The following is a 14,888-nucleotide window of genomic DNA, read 5'->3' on the forward strand; positions in this document are numbered from 1 at the left end:
TGTGGGCACCCAGGCCTTGTGCCATTCCTGCCCTATCCCGTTTCTCTATACCCCACAGGAGATATGTACAACGTCAGCAGTTTGGACAAAGGATAGAACTGAGATTGTGACTTTCTTCAGTGACAGGGACGGTGTGTCCCCAGGGATGAGGATGGTTCAGCAGAGCATCATCTTGTTCTCTCTGTGCTTGAAGGATTTTAGCACAGGAGGTCCTGGGCTTCCATGGGACTGTAAACTCTGCCTAGAAATTGTAGATTCAGGGAGGGGAACTTCACTGTTTTACAGAGGGTTGGGTTCAGCCCCCAGTAAAGAATTCAGTTAAAAATTAGTGAGGTGACACTAATTTGGCTTGTATTCTAATTCAGTCCTGTACCTGAAATTCTTTTCCTGTGTGCTTTAATCCTCACTTTGTATAAGGGAATCAGTTGAGAGGCCTTTGTTTCTCTGTGTCTCCCTTCTTCCTCTCAGCGCTGGTGCAGAGGCGTCTCTTGAATGTTAAACTTCTGCTCCGTCCCCTCCGCGCCACGCCCGCAGGGATCGGTCACAGGACCAGCTCCCGCCCTGGCCGAGCCCTGACGGCGGCTGGCGGCTCCCAGCAGGGGAGAGCCGCCTCTCGCCGGGCGCGGCTCCCCAGGCCTGCCCCCAGCAGGGGAGAGCAGCCTCTCGCCGGGCGCGGCTCCCCAGGCCTGCCCGCGTTCCGCGGCGCTCCCGGGGCAGCACCAGGACTCCCCCGCCTCTCGCCGGGCGGCTCCCCAGGCCTGCCCGCGTTCCGCGGCGCTCCCGGGGCAGCGGCGGCACTCCCCGCCCCTCGCGCGGCCCGGGAATCCCCTGCGCGGGGCGGGGCGCGCGCACCCGCCCTGCCCGTGACGTCAGGGGCGCGTGCGTCCGAGGCGGGCCGCGGCGGAAGCGCGCGGGGCGGCGCGCGCGGGGCCATGGCGGCGGGCTACCAGCACCGGCCCAACGGCGGCGGCGGCAACCCCCTGCCCGACCCCTCCTTCCTGTGGAGCGTGTTCCAGAGGTGAGCCGCGCCGCCCGACCGACCGACCGGGAGCTGCCGGGAGCGGGGCGCCTGCTGCCGCGATCCGGTCACCGGCCCGGGTTGGGCTGCCGGGGCGCCCGGCGGGGCTGTAAACATCGCGGTGGTTTCGCTGTGGGAGGAATCTGTGAGAAAGGGCTGAGGAGGAGTAAATGTGGCTGTTTTATAACGAGGGTAGGAGGGATTGATGGAAGCGAGAAGGTAACCTTGAAAATACTGAAGTAATTTTTAACCTGAGGTTGTGGAAAGGATAGCAAAGTCTGCAGGATCAGTGTAGCAGTACACGAAGGCTTGTAAAAAGGAATCGGATAAATGTTAGTGGAAGATTTTAAAGCTGCCCACGAGAAGACATAGCTGCACCAGGGGACGTTCAGGTTGGATATCGGGAGGAATTCCTTCGCAGCAGGGGTGGTTGGACACTGGAATGGGCTGCCCAGGGAGGTGGTGCAGTCACCGGCCCTGGAGGTGTTTGAGGAAGGACAGGACGTGGCGCTCTGTGTCATGGTCTAATTGACACGGTGGTGTTCGGTCACAGGCTGAACTCGATGATCTCAGAGGCCTTTTCCAGCCTAAATGATACTGTGAAATATTCTCTTGAATTCACCTGGAGCAGAGGGACCTGTAAGGGGGTTAGCAAGCCTGTGCTGAACAAACACACTGTCAAGATGGTATCAGTAAAGAAGTCAAAGGTTATTTCACACTTGTGTCATGTTGAGGAAACTGGGGAGGTGCCTACGTTGGATCCATTTTTATGGGAGATGAGTCAAGACAGATCCTCCGACAAGCAGCAGCAAGAAGAGGTTAAGCAGTAGGCAAACAGTACTAAGTTTCTAAAACTGGCTGGTATTTACGGAGTGACTCAGGAATGCAGCAGCTTACCTACCCAGCCTGCTGTAAAACAACTTCCTCTGAGGTCTCAGCAAAGGCATGCATGAAGCCATTTCTCTTTTTAAAGGGTCCAGAAAGAAACAGTTCAATATTCTGACTTGTGTACCGGGAAAGGCCGTAAAAATAATTTTAAATAATGTAGTTAGTGAGGAGAGTTGCACGGCTTTTGTTGAGAGTATTCTTGTCTGTCAGACTACTGTATAAATCCTGGAATCTGTTTGGTAAAGATTGGGTATGGATATGATGGCTAGAATTAGAGCAATTCATATAATCTGTATGGCTTCCAGAAATACTCTCAACAGTATCAAAAGGCCCTTAAAGAAATTCAGTAAATGTAGAATGAATGGAAGCATTCTTCAGTGGCCTGGAAACTGACTGAAGGGTGTGTGTGTGTGGTTATCCGCCACACTGACAGATGGAGCTCTCCTGGGATCTTTATTTAATTTGTTCAGGAGTAGCTGGAAAAAGAGAGTAGCTTTAGAATGGATGTTGGGAAGAAGTTCTTTACTTGTGGGCATGGTGAGGCGCTGGAATGGGTTGCCCAGAAAAGCTGTGGATGCCCCATCCCCAGAAGTGTTCAGGGCCAGGCTGCAAGGAGCTGTAAGCCATCTGGTGTAATTGAAGGTGTCCCTGCCCACAGCAGAGGGGTTGTAACTTCGTGATCTTTAAGGTCCCTTTCAACCCAAACCATTCTGTGATTCTATGATTCTGTGAAAAGGAGGTGATTGGTCAGGTGAGGTTTGCTGATTGCTGCAGTAACTGAGGCATGTGAAAGCTTCCAGGAGCACCTTACAGTCCTCAATTGCTGGGCTGTATCAGCCTGTCATGACCAGATCATGATCCCTGTATGACAGCTGATCGCTGTGTTTCAGGTGGAATCCAGAGCAGGAACCTGATGTCCATGAGGAAAACCCATTTTAATTTTGCATCATTTTGTTTATAAAAGGAATGTGCTGACTGATGATGCTCAGGAGCAAGATAAGTAGGTCATAATGCATTTTCATAAAAATATCAGCTTAGCACTTGGTAGCAGCTCATAAAAGTTAAAAAATGTCCACACTACCAAGAAGAGAAACAGAATAAAGAAGGGGAATATCTTTTTCTTATTGAAATATTTGCAGCTTTTGATTGCAATTTTAATGTTGCATGCAGGTTACATAATTTTTCAGATGGGGAAGGAAGCAGTAGAATGAACTGAAAGTGTTTAGAAAAAGACAACAAGGACTAAAGGAAATCAGCTGCTGCAAAGAGGGATGAAATGAGCAGGACTCCTCTTTGGAGTGGTAGTATATGAGGAAAAATAAAAACTGTCAGTCCAAGGGGAACATCCTTGTTTGAAATGTGAAGTTTCCACCGCTTTCAGGTACTCCTCTAAAGAAGGAATGATCATTCTTTATTTGGGCAGAAATTATTACTTCATTATTTTTGGCACAGAAATTGAATCTTTAAAACTGTGAAGACTCAACAGAAGCTGGAGCCTGCATGTGCTTTTTCCTCTTTGAACCCCTTTGAAAGAGGTCAAGGCCCTGCAGTTGATTGAGTCTTTCACTACTTGGTCACATTAGTGACTTTCTCTCCATTGCCACCATGTGAGAGAATCTGGGTGGCAAACCTGTTGCTCCAGTTTGGGAGACAGCATACTACTGTGACATTCAGCATTTTGTGGATTTAACCAACATGGTGTGCTCTGCAGTTCTCTTAAAAAGAAATAAATAAAAATGCTTCCTTGTGCAGAGTTATGCCCAAAATATTTTATCATCAGTGTGTGTTTCTGTGAGTCTCTTCTCTCATGAGTAAATCTTGCCGTTTTCTTTGGAGCTTTATCATGTTCCAGTGACTTTTCAGGAAAAGATTCATCTCATCTGATGAGTAAGAACCAGAATGTCAAAGCCTGCAGTAAGTGGAACCTGTTAATTTCAGCCATTTATAGCTTAACACCCATTTTTGGTTTTGTTTGGTTTTTTTTTTCCCCAGAGTTGATAAAGACAGGAGTGGAATTATATCTGATAATGAACTTCAGCAAGCATTATCCAATGGTAAGTCTGTAAATGAGCAGTGAGGTAGTTAATTGTAAACTTCATGTTAAATTTCTTGTGAGAGTGGTTACTTGATGCCATCATTCTCTGTATGGAATGGGGTGGGAAGTGTTCCTACTACTGATTAATATTATTTAATCTACAGCAAAAGGCTGGAAAGGGAAAAAAATGGACAGTCGTCCTGACTTTTTGTTTGTTTTAAACTGAGTATCTATTGTAACCATTGCTGATCTGTATTCTGAGGAATGAAGGCATGCACATCCCTTTATTTTTTTTCAGCTCTGCTTCCTAGAAATCATAACCAGTGATTTATATATCCCTTGCTTATCATTACTGAACATTTGTTTTTTAACCAGGATCAGTGCATAACCTGGACAAAGCTGTTTACAACCAGTCTTTTCACTGCACATAATTTATTTTTCATGCAGGAAGTTAGGTATGTTTGGGGTTTTTCCTAACAGAGTAGAAAGATGCACTCTAGATCTAGTATTAAAACTTTTAGTAGTCTGTCAGTTCCTTGTTGTAATACTCAAATAACTAGGGTATTGTCAAATAACTCATGGAAACAAAATAAAAAATGAAACATTTTTCCAGTAGCCTATTTTTACTTTCCTTCCATGACTCAGGGTGGGTGGGTACTTAGTGGGCTTTTTTTTCCTGTCTGGATATCTGAAAAGGGGTATATTCAGGCTGTTTGTCCACCTTTGAGTACATACCAAGTTCCCTGTCTCCCAAGGTTTATTCCTTTGCCCTTCCTGTGCTTTGTGACTGAGAAGGGCATAAACTGATGCTGTGAGCTGCAGCACACACGGGCTGAAGGACCCCTTTTTGTCAGTAATTGCGTGACTTGAAATAAATTTTGATGGCTCTGTTTAGTAAAATTGTGGTCTTGTAACTGAACTGGATTTACTAGAATATTTGTTTAATAATGTAGCTGATGAATTAAAAGCGTGTATTGTGGCTGCCAGACATGATCCATAATTAAAATTTTGAATAAAATCTTTAGCAAAAACTAAGTTAAATTAAGTCACCATTGTGACTTAGATTACAGGGCTGTTTAGAACTGTGAGAACCTGTCATTTTAAATTTTACCTGCTGTTTTAAATTCTATATATTTTAAGTATCTTCTCATATGATTGAATTTAAGGGTAATAAGCAGTGATGGCTATCTGAGCTCTTTTCTTTCCTTATTTACACTGTAGATTAGCAGTTTCAGTGCTTTGCAATTATGAAGAATGCCTACCAAGTGAATTCACTGATAGACAAAATATTTACAGAATTTTAAGCTTCCTGCATTCCAAGAGATTCTAGATCTTGTACACTGAAGTCACTAACAATTCACTATATTATTTTCAGAATATAGCCGGTAGGGGATGGCTGTGCATGGCTGTCCTGCAATTTAACATGGGCTAAAAGAATGTTATGTGTTTATTTCTAAAACATTTAAAAAGTCTGTATTGTGCTCATTGAAATTTGAAGTTCAGTGTGGTTTTGACAATTTGACATTTTCAACCTATGAAGTTTATGCAGGTAACGGTGGGCTTACCTGGGAGGGGCTGATCATCACGTTGTTTAACTGTTTGCACAATAAAATCCTATGCTTCCTTCTTGTTTTCTTCTGTACTGCCATGGGAAATAGAGTCAGGAGAGAAGAGACAGTACAGTCTTTCCCTGTTTATTGGAACAGGCTGAAATCAGTACAGTCTTTCACCTCTGGAGCTGCTCAGATTTCACTCCATGACATCTGTATGAGTCACTTGAATATTTCAAGATGAAATAACTTAACTTTCAGACTGTATTTTCATTTTTTCCTCTTATTCTGTTCAGAGTTATATAATGGTGCCTTATTAATTCCATTATTTCTTATTTTTGTGAGGAGATGTACAACCTTAAGGTACTGATGTTCTCTATGTAAAATACCGTTTAAGCATTTTCAGAGCCATTTTTCCTCTTTCTGTGCTTATGTTTCTCTTTATGAGCAACTAGTCACAGGGCCTGCTTACAGTGCAGGGCTTTCCCTGGAGAGTTACAGCACTGCACTTGCCCCAGCAAATCCTGTGGGCTGAATCCCAGCACAGCCCTTCTGCTGGGATTTGTGGTCAGCTGACACATCCCTGCAAACGCCTCTGCAGTGCCCTCGGCTCACCAACTCCTTTGTGGTCTCACCGATTCCTTGAGTCCCTGCAGGCAACCACAGCCAATTTAATACGTGCTGCTTCATCCTCCTGGTTCCTTCACAGGCTCTAGAGAATTGATGGTGAAATTCTAGATGAGGCACAGGATTTCTCTTCATTTAAAGCTTAATGCTTCCTAGCGCTTGGGAATGCTCTCAACCAAGTGAAAACTGTTTCATAATGACTAGCCTCTAAATACTCAGAGAAGTACAGAGCTCTTCTCCAGATGGTTACTGCTCAGGGCCTTTCAAGGAGCATTTCTTGGTCTAAAGATCCTAATTCAAACTTACACTTAATTCTTTTAGCAGTGGCAGTGGGATTTATACTAAACTCTAAATTGGTGTGTATGGTTATGCCATGTTAGGAAGCCTTTCTTTTTCCTTCTGTCAGAAACTAAATGCTCTGCAGTAGTCCTGATGAAATGATTGATGAAAAGGAAATGAGCAGATGGGTTTTTACTGAGGAACAGAGATAAGACCTTGATTGAATTATAACACAGAACACTTCTGCTCCTATCAGCAGAAAAGAGGTACTTCAGATCTTGTCTTTTATCTAATACTTCCTGATGGCCTGGGATGAAAAAGTCCTACTCAGATCTTTCAGAGTTTTTTAGGGTTTTTTGTTGCAGCCTTAAAAGTGCTGGTTTCTGTGGGATATTTGTAAAGCACTGGTTTGAAGTCATCTCTGAATGCCCAAGAAAATAGTTACTTCAAAACAGCCTTATTTTTTAAATACACCAGCTCCATGTCATCTAGCTCTGAATTCACTGTTCATAACTGATTTGTTTGGTTGGTTGGTTGCATGTTTTTAAAATGTTGCTTGGTATTGAGGAACTAAGTAATTCTTTCTGTTTCAGGCACATGGACTCCATTTAATCCAGCAACAGTCAGGTCAATTCTTGGTGAGTGTAGTTGTATGATGTGACATAGTCCTAAAATACTGGTTTATGATCTGTTCAGATGATTGAGAATGCTCTCAATTGCTACACTTTTTTTTTTTTCTCAGAGTGTTCAGCAGTAGTAAGTTATTTTCCCTTTTGATTAATACAGAAATGCCCTTGGCATACACACGTGTGCACTTGTGAAAGTAGCCTCAGAAAATGCTACTGCATAATTAATTAGATAGTAAATGTAATTTATGCATGAGGAGATTGTCATCTTAAATTTTCCAAAAAGATATTAGATAACTTGTCTTTGGAAGTAGTTTTTCCTGCCTTGCATTTTAATCCTATGTTTTGTTCTAAAAATACCAAACCAGAAGCTTCACAATGCTTGAATTCTGTTAGTGTCTAAAACAATTGCCTATAATATGGAAGGTGATGGTGGTAGAATAGAAAGATAAAGATTCAAGCACAATAAATCAAATCTTTTCTATCACATGGTTCATAAATCCAAGGACTACATTTTTTGCTTTGTTTTCAGTAAGTGTTCAGCAGCAGTCTGAGTTCCACTGCTGTGTGACATGCTTTTTATATAAAGATAACAGTATCAGTAAGTCAAATGCAGATGAATATCCCAGCAGTCTTGGGAACAGATGTAAGACTTTCTAATGTGTCCTTAGAAAAGAACAATCCACCCCTCTGCTCATTTTGATTTATCCCTGGATGTTCAATCAAGTCCTCAGTATTTTTAGACTGAAAGTGAAGACCCAGGAAAAATAAACATTCTGTGATTCATTCTGCTACTCTTTTATCTTGCTTCATTGTTTTCTCCTTCAGTTGATGATTGGTTGTTTTTTCTTGGCATAACTTTTCAAATTATCACTCGTATTTTAGCAGTTTCTTTTCTCTCTTCAATACCTTTCACAAAGCACTCTTGCTGTCTTCTTAAAATCCTATCAGATCTTGCTGAGGAGTAGTATGACTAAGGTTTTATATGTGTTTCTTTTTATTTTAGGCATGTTTGACAGAGAAAACAAAGGGGGTGTAAACTTCAATGAATTCACAGGAGTTTGGAAGTACATCACAGACTGGCAGAACGTCTTTCGAACGTATGACAGAGACAATTCTGGAATGATTGACAAAAATGAACTAAAGCAAGCACTAACAGGTTTTGGTAATTCATCTGCAATTACAGTTTTTATGACTGGGTTATGTCATAGTATGAGCTTCTTATTGTTACTGCTGCAGAGCTGTACTGCTCTGACAAATGCGACTAAAAAGGAGGCAGGTGAAGGGCAGCTCTCCTTTTAGGTATAAGGTACCTTTTAATGATGTCCATGCCAGAAGCACGTTTTTTAAAGCTCTTTCCTTAAACAGAGAAAAAATAAAACATTCCACAAATATACTGACACATCCAGTTCCAGTCTCCTCTGTGACACGCTCTGAGAGCATTACCAGTGCTTCAGGCAAAGCCTAAACTTACAGGGTACTTGATAGAATTTGCCACTTTTTGAAACAAAGCCAGCTGTCTATGCTACAAGAGCATTCTGATGGCTAAGGAACTTCCATTCCAAGGATTTCATTTTTAAAGACTTGAACTGCAGCCCTAAACCATTCCCTCAATCAAACAGTCAGCACAATCTGTAATTATATTTACTGTGACTCTGTATATAATTATTAAGCATGGATTTTATTGCATGCATTTTAGTTTAACAGAGATATTTAGGAAAGAAAAATAATTGTAACTCCTTACTGTTTTCTGGTTTTGGTTCACATGCCTGCTAAACAACCTTGTTCTTTTTATAGAAGGACTGCAGTAATTGGAACCTTTTAAAGTATTTCTCTTTTTCCAAGGTTACCGACTGTCTGATCAATTCTACGATATCCTTATTCGGAAATTTGACAGACAAGGAAGAGGACAAGTTGCATTTGATGATTTTATTCAGTGCTGTGTTGTTCTACAGGTAAGAAAGGAGATGTACTTTGATGTCAGTTGAAAAAAAAAAATCAACTTTTCTTAAGCTTTTCTGGTTCTCACTTTAACAGTGGATCTAGAACTTGCTTTTATTTATAATAAGCCATTTGAACTAAATGTATGACAAGTGCTAGAAATATCTTTGTGTTTTGGTCTTCATTAGTAATTCCTTTGCATCTCAAGTAAATTTGATAGAATGGGTGAGGGACAAAAAAAAAGTGTAAAATAGTCTCAGTGTCTTACAGTGTCTTCTTAGTGTAAAACAGACTTCAGAGTTGTTCTTGCAGGGGTAATGGTAGAAATATACAAACCCCACCCCCCAACCTTTCAGTAAAAGAGAGAATGAGAGAGAGACTGGGGAGGGGAAGCAGTTCCCTGTAAAAGCAGTATCTCTGTTATTTAGACACATCAGTCACCTTTGTATTCATTTGTAATATAAGGCAATTTTAGTTAGTTGTAGACTTGAACTCTGCTAAAAATGGCTTTGAAATGGAATAGGTCTCAGCTGATGTCAGTGGAACCGTGCTGGAAGTTGTTCTGATCTACTGTCCATACTGCCTGGCATCTCTGGCATTACACAGAGCCTGCTCAGACAGCAATGGCACATGAAGCATATTTGCCTAGAAGGTGAGAAATGCACTAGGTACTCATTGGGCTCTGTTTCCAGATGACTCAAATGTTGCATTGTTTCTCCCCCTGCTTTAAAGCTAGTTATAAAAAGCTGTCTGGTCTGCAAAGAAGTGCATAGGTTGCCTTAGGTATTGCATCATTATTGGGAAAGAGCTGTCTTTATATATACGACTGTAAAATGGCTACAGAGGGGGTGAACAGAAAGGGTTCATAAAGCTGCAGGAGCCCAGGTGGCAAGGGGAGTATGTGGCAGTCTGAACTTCACCAAAGAACAAAAATGTCTATTTTTTTTCTCTCCCCCCCAGAGGGTGACTGATGTGTTCCGACGGTACGATACTGATCAGGACGGCTGGATTCAGGTGTCCTATGAGCAGTATCTTTCCATGGTCTTCAGCATCGTATGACACTGATAATCAGGAATCGCACACTGGCATTACACAGACTGGAGTTGCCAAATCATCCTCTACTGAATAAGATCATTGATGTATTATAATGGATGTAACGTCGCATTCTTAAATTTTGTATGTTGGTAATCACGTCAGAATCTGTCCTTGAGTTAGTTTTTATTTTGTATTATTGTACGATATGACCATCTCTGCTTACTGTAGTACAGAAAGCACAGAATCTAGATTTAACTGGTGCAATGTCGAACATAATCGCTTACACACATATCCTGCATGGGAAAAATGACTCTTTAGCAATGCCAAATTAAAATAATGCTTGTTAGTTTCTATGAGTTGAAAGCCAGAAGTTGCACAAACATGTTTTGCATGTGCCTTACTTTTATAAGAGTTTAATGTATTAATTTTTAATACAGAATTTAAAATTAAGTAAAAATACTAGGTCAACTTTTAGTCTGTTTCACTTTTGTACAGCTTTAAGGGGGTGATGGTTTTATTTCTGTATTCTCATTTTCTACAGTTCAGGGGTCTCTCCACGTGGATGTTTTTTTTTAAATTTTATTTTCTAGCTGCTGCTTTCTTTCACAGTATCCTTGGGACGACTTCAAATACAACTTCTTCACACCTGTGAAGATGATCATACTGCATCTCCCTCAATAAGTTCCCCACAAAAATGAACTCTTGAGTATGTTCCCTCTGATCAGTTGTCTCATTTAACATCAGAAGTCTTCCTTTTTATGCTGAAGCACTTACTTGAAGTGGCTTTGAATTGACAGTCAGACATTCCCATAACTTTACCCTACATATCACCATTTACAGCTAATGAGAGTGGAAAAATTCGAGCAAGACCAGTCATGACTGATTTCTGTCACACACATCTCCTGCAGTAACTCTGAAGAAGCAACTTGAAGGGAGACAGAAAAGTTTAAAAGAAAATAAAACCTGAAGTTACAATGTTAATTCCAGGTGACCCTGAGATTGGGTCAGATGGTCAGACTGGTGCTAATAATGCCAAGGCCACAGGTTCAATCCATGTGTGGGCTATTCACTGAATGTGGGCCCCTTCCAACTCAGACTATTCTGTGATTCTGTGTTTCAGCCAGAGTAGAGTGTCTGGTGTCAGGGTGAAGGCAGCAAAGTGGCTGCTCTGTGCAGTTACCAATCTGTCAGGCAGAGAAGCTGCTACTATTTGCCAAGTGATAATCAATCAGACGCTTAGTGACAGCTCTGCTACACTCTGAACACTCCTCTAATGTGAAATAGTGGGGAAAGACCAATGGTCTCCATACCATAAGCACTCTGAAACAAGGGGTTCTCCCAAAGCACTTCAGGCCTTGTCACCCAAAAGGTAAGGAATAGGTTTTGGGGGAGGAGGCAGAGCAGGAATAATGACCAATGTCAGAAACCACTTCATCCAACAGCCTTGTATGAACTGTGAAAGTTACTTATGTTTAAGAAAACAAGGGAAAAAGACTTCCACCAGTTACTTCTTGAACTTCCCTCACCACAAGGTTGAGGTGGTAACTAGATATGCTCTCTTCCAAAACAAAATAACAGAAGAGCCTGAAACTGGGGCTCCGAACAGCTTCCCAATTCCTTCCCCACCAAGAAATCTGTCCCTTTAGTTCATACATCCATATAAAATCCAGTAATTCTGGGAAGCACTTCAAGGCGCATTAGTAAGTCTGATGTACAAATTAAAAAGGCTGGAATCTGAGAAACTTCCCAAGTTGTCTCCCCTGAAGAATGTCTTCATGTCCAGCTGGCCTTTTTCTACTTCACTGTCCTTGGTGCAGAACAGCTGGCTCCAGCACTTTCTGAAGGAGCACCACTGCTGCAGAGAATCACCAAGGTGGCTCTGGATTGGAACAACTTTTGTCCCAGTGGAAAATACACTTCTGAAGGTGTGAAAGCAGGTATGCCACAGACCAAGAAACTGGCAGAAAAGAAGGTAATTTATCCCCAGTGCAAGACAAGTTCCAGTCTGGATTTTTACCACTGGCTTTTTAAGGAAGTGTGAAATTGTCTCCAAGGGCTCAGGTGCAGCCTCAGAACAGTTGCTTCTGCGCCAAAGCCTGTGATGTAGCTGCATTGGTGCTGACAGGTGCCAGGCATCCATTGCTGCTCTGCAGGCTGTCACCTACGTTGTGAAGGTTGTTTCTTGAAAAAGGACTGGAGTCTAGACAGAGGATTTATTTTGCTCCAATTCTGTACTACATGGGAACAAGACATGGCAAAGGGGTTTCTTGGGAGCAAGGAGTACTCAGCAGTCTACAGTTCAGGAAAGCTTTAGTAAACCTATCCTGTCTTAATGTGGTAACTACTCCAACTCCATTTCAAAATGCAAGAACTGTTTACCCACTGCAGGACACAGCACAACAAAGGAGAGATAGTAACTGTTGCCTGGAAGGAAAAATAAGAGAACAAACAGGTGGAAAGAGCATCTAATTTAGGCAGAGGTCATCCAGCTGCTGTATGCCATTGAGGTATACCATAAGGGTAGTAAAATCCAAAAGGGAGGAAGAAATGGAGAAAAGAGTTCTCTACAACAACCTCAAATGAAAAGGTCTTAACTTGAATTGACAGAGTCCTAGCAGTAATATTTTCTAGCAACATTTTTTCTACAGTTTCAGAATTTTAGTTGCACTACCATTTCTGGGGGAGAAAACTAAGGTCGTAACATTTGTGTGAAGAACTTCTGGTAATTTTTAAGTGTAGATATAATAACTGATAATCCTACAGACTTTTAAATCAATACTCTGGCAGACATCTGTGGTAGAAAAATAATAATTTTCCCTTTTAAGCAATGTTGACTACGTAATTCAGTGGAAGAAGGCGTTCAGCACAGCTATGAAGTGAGTGACATTATAAACCACTCCAACACTTCAGTAAGTATGAGCAGTAAAAGAAATAATGAACAGGAATGAAAAAGGAAAGTGGTTCTTTTCAAATGCAGAAGCAAAATAATGACAGAAGGAAAATTTTAGGGAATTAAGTTTATATGCTCAATAATAAATTTTGTCGAGTTTTTATTACAATTTTTATTACAAGATCCAAAATGCACTATTGACAGCTCATGAAGACTAACCCTGCTTCAGCACAAGTATTTAATGCACAGAGACACAGTTCAGGCATGGGTGAGAAGAAAAATGATAGTCCACAATGCACCAGTGAAAAGGAAAACAGACACTGAGGAGTAAACTGTCTCACTTTACTTGTTTTCTTCAGCTCCATGTAAGCTGGTTTTAATTACATAAAGCAGACATCTAAAGCCAGGTATTCATGAGCATGTGGCTCTGATACACATCATGAACTGGTAAGTATTACTCAGTTAGTATGACATTTTGATTATTTATTTTTTCCTGTTATTTTATCTGATTACCTTACAGGGTTCTACTATTTCTTAATATGCTTTTGCCAGTAGAGAGAATCAAGAATTTTTATTTTAGTATGGGTCAACCCACCAAATGAGTTTTTAAGACAATTTATAATGATTTAATTTCGAACAATGTGATTAAAAAAATCTGCATATACTTCACACCATTTCTTACTCTGCAAAACCAAAACTAATATGCCCCATTACATACCAATCCTCTAGAATAGATTACATTTTCCTCATATAGCATCACAAGACAGAGAATACCTTTGCTGTGACATTCTCCTTTCTTTGTCTAAACAGAAATGTAGTGTATCAATTTCTAAAAATATGCTAATTATAAAGCATCAAATTAACAGAACTGGCCTTATATTTGTGTGAAGAAAAGTAAATCTGTGGTTTCAATGAATATTCTTCCTATGTAGGTAACATAAAAGTAAACCTTTCTTTTTCTTCTGAATTGGGAAGGGTGTTAAAGGGATTATTAGCTTTTTGCTGACAGAATAATTCTAACATATTTTCAAAAAATAACAGAAGATTTTTTTCTGTAATATACTAAGATATAACAAATACATTACAAAAAGCCTAAACAAAATAGTATGTTCACCCGTTATGTGCAAGTTTGTGTTCAAGCTATACTTCACATGTTAAAAACTTAAACCCTACCTCCCTTTACCTTTCCCAAGCCAGTTAAACACAGAGTTAAATGCAGTCTCTGTCCTGAAAGCCAAGTGATGGAGATTCTCAAATCTCTTCATCTGTTTCCAGTTCAGCTGTTGTTGCTCCTTAATCTTTCTCTCTAGTTTCTATTAGCACATTGACGAATGTCTGAATATTTATTTCTAGAAAGGGGAGATAAAGACATTTACAGTTACTTCTATCTCATAATATTTCACATAATACAGCATAGAGAATGTGAAAATGAAAGTTTTAGTATTAAGTAGCTACCTAGTTAATTAACTAATTAACCAGAAGCATAGTTTGCATTTGTCCAAACTCATGCCCAATGACAGCTATACAGTAGCATATGCCCACTTCTCTTTAAATCACTCTCATAATCTATTTCCAAAGGAGAATCTTTCATTTTTGATAGTATATCACTATTCTCAACATTAGTGACTATTTCTACAGTAACTGGACAAAAAAAGTTGTCATGTAATGAACCAGCTCTTTGATAACATTTCTCTTGTCATCCCAATGGGTTTTGATTAATTTGGATTATTACAATGCCATCCAGGTTTTGTTCTGCATGCATTCCAATATCTTTTTCTTTATGCCAATATATTCCCTTCCCATCGTTGCAAACCTAGCAGTATAACTCATGATAGAAACTGCTAGTTAGAAAGATGACCTAGGACAAACCTTTCAATTCAGGAAATTGTTGTGCTATCAGAATTTCCTCCCACTCACTGCTCCATTTAGTTGTCAAGAGGCACAGTGTCCTCAGAGAGGCAGCAATGCCTTTCTTCAGCTGACAGGGATGTGAGCAAAA

General features: G+C 40.8%; 2 protein-coding genes across 4 annotated transcripts in view; one reads left to right on the top strand and one right to left on the bottom strand.

The window, feature by feature from the left end:
* Positions 1-859: 859 nt before the first annotated feature.
* On the top strand, positions 860-10,467 carry PDCD6 (programmed cell death 6). The gene is made up of 6 exons (XM_085052344.1): positions 860-1,018; positions 3,899-3,960; positions 6,991-7,035; positions 8,030-8,188; positions 8,869-8,978; positions 9,925-10,467. Exons 1-6 carry the CDS (start codon positions 933-935, stop codon positions 10,021-10,023), a joined length of 561 nt encoding a protein of 186 aa, XP_084908470.1. The 5' UTR covers positions 860-932; the 3' UTR covers positions 10,024-10,467.
* A 2,565-nt stretch (positions 10,468-13,032) lies between these two features.
* The window catches only part of LOC146441754 (uncharacterized), a 28,568-nt gene continuing 26,712 nt past the window's right edge, over positions 13,033-14,888 (bottom strand). For all 3 annotated transcript variants that reach the window (XM_085052341.1, XM_085052342.1, XM_085052343.1), the window contains one exon: positions 13,033-14,238. In XM_085052341.1, coding sequence (XP_084908467.1) covers positions 14,183-14,238 — 56 coding nt within the window. In that variant the 3' untranslated portion in view covers positions 13,033-14,182. The remainder of the gene's footprint in view (positions 14,239-14,888) is intronic.

Source organism: Lichenostomus cassidix, chromosome 2, assembly GCF_008360975.1.
Source record: "Lichenostomus cassidix isolate B80296 chromosome 2, HeHo_3.0, whole genome shotgun sequence".
NCBI lineage: Eukaryota > Metazoa > Chordata > Aves > Passeriformes > Meliphagidae > Lichenostomus > Lichenostomus cassidix.

Bases quoted from the DNA above. Each gene is read 5' to 3' on its own strand.
- PDCD6 (XM_085052344.1), top strand. From the start codon at position 933: ATGGCGGCGGGCTACCAGCACCGGCCCAACGGCGGCGGCGGCAACCCC. The intron at 1,019-3,898 runs GTGAGCCGCGCC...TTTTTTCCCCAG, and splicing joins CTGTGGAGCGTGTTCCAGAG to AGTTGATAAAGACAGGAGTG. The intron at 3,961-6,990 runs GTAAGTCTGTAA...TTTCTGTTTCAG, and splicing joins TCAGCAAGCATTATCCAATG to GCACATGGACTCCATTTAAT.